Source organism: Arachis ipaensis, chromosome B02 (genome assembly GCF_000816755.2).
Source record: "Arachis ipaensis cultivar K30076 chromosome B02, Araip1.1, whole genome shotgun sequence".
Lineage (NCBI taxonomy): Eukaryota > Viridiplantae > Streptophyta > Magnoliopsida > Fabales > Fabaceae > Arachis > Arachis ipaensis.
This window is the reverse complement of record NC_029786.2, coordinates 16,172,994-16,183,930: the sequence shown is the minus strand read 5'-3', so window position 1 is coordinate 16,183,930 and position 10,937 is coordinate 16,172,994. Positions and strand designations below refer to the sequence as shown.

The 10,937-nt window shown below is 33.2% G+C and overlaps 1 protein-coding gene across 2 annotated transcripts; it reads left to right on the top strand.

Annotated features, from left to right (window-relative positions):
* On the top strand, positions 1,515–8,945 carry LOC107625057 (transcription factor EMB1444). 2 transcript variants are annotated; one of them, XM_016327601.2, is made up of 11 exons: positions 1,515–2,409; positions 3,258–3,428; positions 3,525–3,609; positions 3,771–3,812; positions 4,713–4,772; positions 5,760–5,879; positions 6,082–7,257; positions 7,364–7,474; positions 7,709–7,849; positions 7,987–8,112; positions 8,494–8,945. In XM_016327601.2, exons 1-11 carry the CDS (start codon positions 2,309–2,311, stop codon positions 8,581–8,583), a joined length of 2,223 nt encoding a protein of 740 aa, XP_016183087.1. In that variant the 5' UTR covers positions 1,515–2,308; the 3' UTR covers positions 8,584–8,945. The 2 variants fall into 2 exon arrangements, with proteins under 2 accessions (XP_016183087.1, XP_016183086.1); XM_016327600.2 differs by having other exon boundaries at positions 8,491–8,945.

Sequence of the window (10,937 nt, the reverse complement as noted above, 5' to 3'; positions counted from 1 at the left end):
ATTAAATCTTTGACCGCGTATATTTTGGTAAAAATATTATGTTAATTTTAACATGAAAAAAATGTAATTACAAAATTAGAAGCAGTGTAGGAATCCAATTGAAAAAAAAAAAAGTATAAAGACTTAATTAAAAATTTGATAAAATTATAAGAACCAACAGAATAATTAAACCTATTTTATACTGTCAATATATCAAAATTAAATTTATATATAAAATACAAAACTTGTATTCAATGAAACCATAAACATGCTTAGTTTGTCCCATTTGAATCAATGATCAAGCCAATGGGGTAAATCGGTGCATGATATGATAATGTATATGACATGGCTACCATTCAATGGAAACATGGATTGGCCCATAGAAAAAAAAAGCTAAGTAAAATTTTGAATTATTAAGGAGTGGAATGAATCCTCAAGGAATATTGATTATAATGAGTTATAAAAAGTAGGAAGTATTATAAGTGAAGAAAAATGGGGGTGTCTCAACTTTTTGGGCAATAAGATCATTGTTGAAAATGACCCTAATAGGGTGTACGCTCACTAGTATCATCTTTGGATTGAGATGACTCAAAGAAAAATGTTTAAACGTGATTTTTGTGTTTTATTTTCTTTATTATTATATTTTAGTTTTATATTTTATCATCTACACAAATTTAGTTATCTATTAATTTTAGAAAACTATGATTTTTTGTTGTTGAAAATGTTAATTTCTTGCTTCCATGTTGAGTGTTATTTTAATTAAATTGACTTTTATTATATCATTATATTTATAACATTTAAAGTAGAAGATGTGCCATACAAATTGACAGCACCATGAAAGTGTGATTAGTGACCAAATTGAATTGTTTCAAGTCTTCATTGACCCTTTTCCTTTTGTCCCCTAAAACCCTAATCCCCTATGCTTCCACCTCATAAACTCATTCTTACTATTTTAAGCAGCTATAATAATGTATGTTAATAAATAGAACCTCAAATTTAGATTTAGATTCATAGATTTATAGATTAGATCGCTAAACCAAATTTTCATTAGTGAATAAATGTTCTTTCTTCTTAAGTGGCATGCCCATTTTGCCCTTTGCTAAAATGCGCCCCATACTCACAATAGATTCCTACATATGAAAAAAGAAGCATAGTTTAACACAGTGCGCATGTTAACTCCAATATAAAAATAGCACACACTCTTCTTCCACTAAAGCATTTTTTTAATTATTTTTCTTTGCACCATTCATAGTTTCATACTCTCTCTCTATCTCTATCTGAAGAAAAAAAAAGTAAAAAAAAAGGGAAAAGCAAAACAATGAAAGAAAAAACCAGAGCAAAAACAGAGGCTTTTTAATTGTTTTTTAAGTAGTTTAACACAGTGCGCATGTTAACTCCAATATAAAAATAGCACACACTCTTCTTCCACTAAAGCCTAAAGCATTTTATTTTTCTTTGCACCATTCATAGTTTCATACTCTCTCTCTATCTCTATCTGAAGAAAAAAAAAGTAAAAAAAAAGGGAAAAGGGAAACAATGAAAGAAAAAACCAGAGCAAAAACAGAGGCTTTTTAATTTTTAATTTTTTTTTAAGGTTTTTTTTTTTTTTTTTCCTTCTCTTTTCTTCAATTGATTTAAGCACAAACAGAAATTTTTATGGTTCAGTTCCCATAAAAGCTTCAAACTTTGTGATCTCTTTCTCATTTCGACACACCCCATTTTCTTAATTTTCCTTCTCCACTTTGCAAATTTGCAGAGAAGATCCATTCATTCAATCACACACACACACTTTTTGCTTCATCCATGTCTTCTGACATAAGTTAAAATGATTCTGAACCAGACTTCAGCAAATTAAGGTTGTAGAAGCCATTCAAAGTTCCCAATGGAGAATCACAATGTTCAAATGGCGATATCAATAGTAGTAGTTGATGCTGTTGCTTCTTTGAGTGCCAGTGTTTGTTCTGGAAGTTCCTGAAACCAAAGTTTGAATCTTTTTGAAATTGGGTAACTGGACATTGGAAGCTTGGAGTGTGTTGAGTTTGAGAATAATGGGGATAGATCGGTTTTTGCTATTAGCAACGGTTGGACCGCCATTAAAACGGCGTGCTGGGTTAAGGAGGAAACAAGCTGGAAGAGGGTCTTATAGGGGAAGCTAGTGTGCAAAGAGAGGGTTGCTTGTGTTTCTTTTTGTGTGTTTTCCTCTTTGGTGGGTAAAATTTTGAGGGTGTTTGTTCAATTTTTGTTGTTGTTTTTGGAGGGGTTAAGAAGAACCCTTTTCTCTTCAAAGGGTGCATAGAAAAAGTTTTGCTTTTTTGAGGAGGAGAAGAAGATGGGTAGTACCAACAACTTGCACCAATTATTGAGATTATTGTGTTTGAATACTGATTGGAATTCCGCAATCTTTTGGAAGCTCCAACATCGTGCTAGGATGTATGTATCTTCTCCTTTTTGAGCTTTATTCATGTTTGCAATCTATTCTGTGTGATATACCCTTTGTGTTTTTTGTAGTTTCTGGTGTGCTGATTTTTGTGCTTTGGATAAATTTCTATATTTATAGTGATTTCTTGGTGACAAGGTTTTCATGATATGATATCAGAACTCTTTGTCAAAAAGGTCAAGAGTTCCTGATGAATCCCAAAAGTGGGAAAATAGCATAAGGCAAATAAAAGAAAAAATAAGGCCTATGCAAAAATCAAACATACCCAAAAGAGGCTTGAAGGGAATGTTAGAGATATAATCATTAATGTTGCCTTCTCCTATTAGCTTAATCTTTTGGGATGAGTAGTTTCATGACAAAGGGGTTTATGCAAAAACATGACAATGCTGTTTGGTCCGTGTAGTTGAATCCGTCTTTGGGAATAGGCTTAGTTGTTGTTGTAATGAATTTTTTTCCTTGTTGGTGAGTAAAGAATATGAATATGATACTTATTGAACTGATTCAGCTTGGATTTTGGACTAATGAAGGCTTTGCTTGATTATCTAGAATCACTATAGCCATAATACCTAAGGGATGTTTGGCTCTTAGATGTTATATGTGTTGGTTTTAAGGAAAAGCGTAATCATTTTATTTGATCGATTTATAATTGCATAATAAGTAAGGCTTGCATTTATTGTCATTGTAGTGGCTATGTCTTAAAAGAGCATTAGCAATATAATGCATTATGCCATTACCCTGTAGTATTTATTGATTTGAATGTGAATAACTCACTTGGAGAATTGAATTCAACGTGTTATGTTTAGTTATGTTTCGGTCGTGGTGTTTGGCTATGTGCTTGTAGGATGCTGACATGGGAGGATGCTTACTATGACAATCCTATTGGTAACGACTCCTCTGAAAACTTGCGCTGCCAGAAGACCTTGGAACAGATTGGCAGTGCGAAGTTTTCCCATGACCCTCTTGGATTGGCCATTGCAAAGATGTCATGTCATGTATATTCATTAGGGGAAGGGTATGACTATGCTAATGAACATATATGCTACTTTTAGATATTGAGTTTTATTTATTTAATTATGTAGTTTTTTACTTAAGTTTCTCTTTTTCATAGTATTGTTGGACAAGTAGCTGTTACTGGAAAGTATCGGTGGATCCGTGCAGATAATCTAGTTGCTGACTCTAGCATAGCTTTTGAGGTGAGGATCTTATCCTTTTGATATTGCCACTTTTGTTCTTTCTGACTTGTAAGATTTAAAGCTCTTGAACTGTTAGCCGATATTGATGAATTATGATTTCACCATACAATTGAACTTTAAATCATTCTCATTCTATTTCACTTCTTCGGTTTGATTTTCAGTTTGCTGGTGCATGGCAATCTCTGTTTTCTGCTGGAATTAGGGTAAGATGATTGCTTACACAATAAAATCACTCTCAATGAAAAAAGAACTTTCTACATTTTTCAAGAAATTGAAATCGCCTCATCACATTTCTAAGGAAAATGGATGATTCAATTTCAACAGTATATTGAAAAGTTGTGTTTCATATTGGCAATAGGCTTAATATGACAAATTATGTAGCCATTGAAGGACTTTGATTCATTGTTGCTATTACATGATTAATTTCTCCGCTCAATTTATATGTTCTATTTAGGATGTGTTCATTTCTCATCTATAAAAAGGTTGTTTTACAAATTATAATTTTTTTTATATATAGTTTAAAAAGCTGAAATTGAATCTTTTTTTTCGAAGCTACTTCGTTTTGCATTTCAGAAAAGCTGAAAACATGTTTTTTTTTTTGGGTGAAATTCTGATTTAATAACATTAATATGAATAAGTTAAGAGTACTTTTTTGCCGGGAAGGAAAGAAAAACACTGAAACAAACACATAGGTTATAATATTTGTAGAAGTATGTAAATCTGTCTGAAAATATTTTCATGGTCTCTTATACCGCATAGAAAATTGAAGTCTGCTTTCATTATGCAGAATTATATCATATGGTCGATATATTAATTTTAATTCTCTGTTTAGTTAAATCATAAATATGTTGCATTTGTATCAACAAGTGATAAACTTAGATTTTAGGATTATGATAGATGGACTGTTGCAGAGAAATGGAGGAAGCAATAGTTGTTGTATTGACCTTGCTAAGAACAGAGAGGAAAAGAAGAGGGTAAAACAAAAGTGATATTGGATTCTGGACTTCTAGCATATTCATTCTAGAAACTAGTGTTTCTCTTCTAGAAGATGACTTGTTTTCATTAAGATTTTTTGTCAACAAAAGTTTTGCTTTGCGTTGCAGACCATTGTCGTTGTAGCAGTAATCCCACTTGGAGTTGTTCAGCTTGGCTCTTTAAATAAGGTAAGAGACTCTCTCTCAGGTGTGCGCGTGTTTGTATTCAAATTCCATAGTTATTGCGGTGACTGTTGTTTGCAGCCCTTGTAATGTGATGCGTGTGTGTGTGTATATATATAAGAGCTATGGTTATTTCACATTTGGTGACTGACAAAATATAAGAGCTCTAACAGAAACCAATGAGGGTTTAGAAATTCATGTTGGGCTGCCAATATAGTAGATTGTGACAATTTGGTGTCAAATAGTATATCATTTTGTTGTGCCGGTCTGGCAAATACACTCTATGTTTTGACTTTTAATTGAGAAATTTTGCTTTGAAAAAGTCTAGGAGGCCAACTATAATATAAGCCAACTAAATCAATTTCTTTTTATTTCTGATTTTGAAAAAAATTGAAAAATTAGGATACTGGAGAGTTGTTTTTCAACTAGTTGGCTGGAGTTGGCTTCATGCTTAGTTGATTCCTTAGCAGAACCGTTTTGCTTTTGCTGTGTTTTCTTTTGTTGTTTCATGAATTGGATATCTGATTGGCACAAAATTTTGTTGCTTAAACAGGAAAAAGCTTACTATTTTTCATGGTTATGATAACAGGACCGAACTGGTTGATTCGATTGGGCTAACCAGTTTAAAATAATAAAGCACAAAAATCATTTTTTTTAACAAAATATCTTTATTTTATACATAATTATATTATTTTATTATATGCGGTTCAACTCCAGTTGAAACTCAGTTAAACCTTTAAATCATTGAACTTTTAGCTCCACCGGTTCAATAAACGATTCGGTTTTCAAAACCTTGCTATTTTTTAAGACAGATTCACATCTAATTGCTCCCTTTTCTCCCCAAAAGTACTTCTTTGTTGCTTAGTGTGGGGTGTTCAATGGTGACTGTCATAGATTCCTGTGATATGCGTATGCTAAATCTTTCATATGAAAGTGTATTTGTCATTGAAATATTTAATGATTCGCTCCTCTTACTCTCATCTCTGGTGGCAGGTTACCGAAGATATGGCAGTTGTAACTAATATAAGAAATCTCTTTTTGTCTACTCAAGATTACACATTAGACTATACACCGAGTCAAATACAAAGTAGCCCCAAAAGCTCTCCATCTCCGGTAACTTTCTGCCCCAACTTCTGTGTATCTCTCACTCTGTAGTACATGAATGTGCTTGTGTGAGTGGCTTTGCGGTTGTATGTCCATTGGTATTCTCATCATTTTACATCGATAGATTGATCGGTGCTATACCGTAGTTTTAATCCTTGTGTATCAAGTATTCTCATGATTTTTAGTATTTTCATTTTTTTTTCTTTCTCAGGTGGATGCATGTACAAAAGCTTTGTCTTCGAAACTTATGCCTGCATACTTACTTGATACTGAGAACACCATGAAGAGTGAAACACCATACATGTTAATGCCGTTTCAATGTTCCAGGAAGAACGATTCACCTCAAGATATTTATCAGAAAATGGCTGTTGATGTTGCCAAGCACGAGGGATCTGAAATTGGCAAGGACAGAAGTTCCATTTTGCTTCAGTCAATATCAAATATGATGAATCCGGAGTGTCAAAAATTCGTGGAAATGGAACCTGTAAATGAGAGGAAGTGCGAAGGAATGAATATAAGTGTGGAATCAGAAAGAAAAGTCTCATCATTTCCACACAATATGGTTATGGATAATACAAGCTTCAATGATTTGATGCATCCTTTGGAAAAAATCGGAGCTGATTCTGCTTACCCTTCAGACTTTCTTGATGCAGTTGTTTATGCAAGTGACAAGTTACATTGTGTAGATATCAACCAAAATGGGGTGTCAAACGTGCCGAGGTATTCAGATGCAAACTCTCAAAACAATATAGAGAAGTCAAAGTTTAAGAGTGAGCCTTGCTACAATGATGCCGCACACTCGCTGAAGTTTCCTGTTGGCTGTGAACTACATGAAGCCCTTGGGCCTGGTTTTCTAAAAGGAAGTAACTATTTTGATTCGGCAGCTCAGGTTAAACAAGATGATAGGAATGTTGAGGTGCTAGACGAGATTAGCAGTAGCCAGTTGACTTCGCAATCAAATCCAGAGCATCTTCTGGAAGCAATGGTAGCGAACTTATGCAGGAATAGTAATGATATTAATGGCGAGGTATCATTTTCTACTTCGATGCCATCCGCAATGGCCTCAGGAAGAAATACCGAAACTTCTATTCACTCTATGCACACTATTAACTCGGAAGGCTATTCGATAGATCAGTCACCTCTTGTCAAAGAGGAGAAACAGCGCAGCTTGAGTTCCTCGGCAATATGTGGCGTGATGTCCCCAAAAGGATTTTCTTCTCCATGTCCAAGTTCATGTAGTGAGCAATTTGAGAGGTCTTCCGAACCAGCTAAGAACAGCAAGAAAAGGGCTAGGCCTGGGGAAAGTTGTAGGCCAAGGCCAAGGGACAGACAGTTGATCCAGGATCGCATTAAGGAGTTGAGAGAATTGGTGCCGAACGGAGCTAAGGTATTATGCTGTAACATAAATGTTCTAATTCCTTCTTGGTATTAGATTTCGTGATGATCGAAGTACCTGTTCACATGGCTAAAACTTTTCGTCATGATTTCAACAGTGCAGTATCGATTCACTACTTGAGTGCACGATAAAGCACATGCTTTTCCTCCAGAGCGTAACTAAGCATGCTGACAAGCTAAATAAAGTTGAGGATGCATCAAAGACAAAGGTAAGGTTTAATGGAATATAACAAACTAATATGATTCATCAACTAGGAAATAGGAATCAATATTTGAACAGGAAGAGATGCATGCATACCATATATGTTAGTTAGTTTCGTGTATTGAATCAACCTATGGTGTATATCATTGTTTTATGAAATTAAAATTGATTTCAATGTTTTATTTCGAGTATATTCGTTAATGTGGTTTGTTCGGTGTATAATATTACTGCAATTGTGCAGCGGCATCACATGGAAACGGATAGTCTCGGTACCTCTAGTTATCAACAGGGTTCAAGTTGGGCAATGGAGGTAGGAGGCCATCTGAAAGTTCGGTCGATATTGGTTGAGAATCTGAACAAGAATGGGCAGATGCTGGTTGAGGTGAGTACAACTTTTGTTTATTTGTTTATAACACTTAATTAGAAATTAGAATAGACGAGATAGCGAAAGCTCAATCATGAGAATCAAGGAGGTTTTTTAGCGAGATCTTTTTATGCTAACTACTTGTTATGCTTCAGATGTTGTGTGAAGAGTGCAGCCATTTTCTTGAGATAGCAGAAGCCATAAGAAGCTTGGGCCTGACGATTTTGAAGGGTGCAACCGAAGCTCGCGGTGAGAAGACGTGTCTATGTTTCGTGGTTGAGGTAGGGTCTTGTTTCTCATTCTCTTCAACAAACTTGCTGCACTAATTTCTTGTAAAGATATATCAGTTGATAGGAACATATTCTATAAAAACTTTTGTATATTACATGTGAACATTGGTAGGTTGCAGTATATAAGTATAGTGCAGTATCTAAATCGTTAATGAACAAATCATCAACGGTTTCATATTACATTGATAGTTTTTGCATGTAATTTTAACTAACTAAATCTGAAACCGTTAATTTTTTTTTTTTATCAACGGTTCTTATACTGTACTCTACTCTCTAATGTGCAACCTGCATTTTAGCAGAGCTAAATCCAAATTTAAATATATCAAGCGACGGATATCGTTGACTGACGAGTGAGTCTTCTGTCTGTAGCAGGGTCAAAACAACAGAAATTTACACAGATTGGATATCTTGTGGCCACTTGTTCAGATACTGCAATCAAAGAGCACACTACATTCACAATAATTGCTTGATTCTCAGATACTTCTAAAGCTTCTTCATTGGTTGTTGCAACACACAGAAAGATCTTTTAATTTTTTATAAAAGTCCAAAAGCAAAGAAAATCTTGGGGGGAAAGAAAGATTTGAGGTGCTCAAGGAAAGAAAAAGTTCCCTTGCTTTTGTTGTAACCTTCATCATATAAATAGGCTTTATTTATAGTGTGTCAAGGCTCTATTTGTTGTGTTCTTTCTTTTTTTCTTTCTCTCTCTTTTTCTTTGTATTTTTTTTTGTTTTGGCAATTTAGATAACAGTACTGCTTTGAACACATTGTGTTGCTACATCTCATATTCCTTTGTATAATATATTGGCTTTTTTTTTTCCGCTGAATTATCTCTTTGTAGACATGATACATAACAGCTCAATGACGTCGTTTGATTCATGTAGTCGATCCCACCTAGTGGGACAAGGCTTTGTTGTCGTTGTCATCATTGTATATATACATCACATAAACAGATAAACTTTATACTAACTAGCCGAAGATGCTATATAATTTTTATATAGCCTGTTACTGTAGAATATAATATGTGCTTGATTCGAATAACTCTAGGGATGTACGCGGATCGGATATGGCTAAGATTTCGATCCGATCCGCATTAAAATGATCAGATAGGATGGGATCCAATATCTGTAGTTTTTAAATTTGGATCCGATTCGCACATCTGCAGATCGGATTCAGATATATCCGCAAAACACAAATATTTTTAAAAGCTTATTTTTATTAAAAAATATTAATAAAATTCTTTTTTTCTATTCTTTTAACTGCAATCCGATCTTGTAAATGTGCGGATCGGGATCCGATCCGATCCGATAGCCTTATGGATCATATCTATATCCGCAATTTTCGGATCGGATTCGAATAAATACCGCGGATATGCGGATCGGATCCAATCCATAAAGATTCTGACGAGATAAGATGGTACATAATTTTTGTTATTAACAAAATAATATAAAATCTGACAAAAGTGACCAACCGTCAATTGAATTACATGGAGTGAATTTTTAGGGGTGACGTTTCCTTTAACAATAATCATAATTACAAAATTTACCCACTTTTAATTTGCATCATAAAATTTCACTCTTTTTCTCAAATTTCTCTGTTAATTAAGTTTTTGTAGAATCTATGTTACGTGTAAGAATTAAGGATGGTTTACAATGAAAATTAACCATGTGTTTAGGCTTGATTTAATAAAATTTTTTGGAGATGTAATAAAAAGCACAAATACTTTATTTTGTGTTTAGTAAATAAAAAAGACAATGTGTTTGTACTTGCAATTTTTAAAAGTTATGAGTACTTTTAGAAGCATTTAAGAAAAAAATTTTTAAAATTGATTTATATTTATCAAAATTAAAAAATCTAATATAACTCTATATAATAATAAATATCCAAAATTACTCTTATTAATTATTAACACCAAATTTCGTTTATTTTTTCATACACACGTTGAACAAATTCCATGCACATCATACACCAGATATAAACTTCTTCTATTTGTATTCTTCTTGTGCCTCTCTTTTTTGGAGAAATCAAAAATACTAAAAAAATTAAATACAAAAAGATGGATCTGTTGCTTTCTTCATGCTTGAACTAATGAGAATAAGGATCTAATCTTCTTTCAGAATTATAAGTTTAATCTTAAAATAAAAGGCAAAGATTAGGTTATGTTGAACCAATAATAACAAAGAAGCGATCACATTTTTTAAGAAAAATTGTTCATTGTTTCTCATGATTTTTGTTTGCAAGTGATGTTAATTAATTTATTCTATTACTCCCCTTATAATATATTTGGTTACTGGACTCCTATTGAGCTACTAGAGTAGAATAATATTTTACCTTTACTAGTCTTATTAAATGATAATAGTCCATTATTCAATAACACNTTAATTTTTAAAAGATGTTTTACAAAATATCATTATGGTACTTGTACTCATTAAAAGTAATTTTTATTTTGATTTTAACAAAAGAAGCGTTTGGATTAACGTTTGTAAATGAAAATTTGTATAGAATTAATTTTGTTAAATTGATTTTAATCAAAAGTGAGTTGGTATTAACGTAGTTTATGTTTGGTAATTTTTATTCAAAATAGATTATAGTAAACTAAATAGAGCAATGCTAGGGGGCCAGCAACTTTTGTGATTAGTAGCCATCAAATAGCCATCAATGATGATTTAATAGTGTGAGATTGGTGTAAGATTTCATCCAATGGCTCACCTTTTTCTGCTGGTTACATGCTGGCCAAAATTCAATAAAATTGCTGGCCCTCTAGAGTTTTCCAACTAAATATTGTTTGGATTACATTATTCAAAATTACTTTTAGATGA

Excerpts from the sequence above, each read along its gene's own strand:
- LOC107625057 (XM_016327600.2), top strand. The coding sequence starts at position 2,309 with ATGGGTAGTACCAACAACTTGCACCAATTATTGAGATTATTGTGTTTG. Across the intron at positions 5,880-6,081 it reads CCAAAAGCTCTCCATCTCCG|GTGGATGCATGTACAAAAGC; the intron begins GTAACTTTCTGC and ends TTTCTTTCTCAG. Across the intron at positions 8,113-8,490 it reads GTCTATGTTTCGTGGTTGAG|CAGGGTCAAAACAACAGAAA; the intron begins GTAGGGTCTTGT and ends TTCTGTCTGTAG.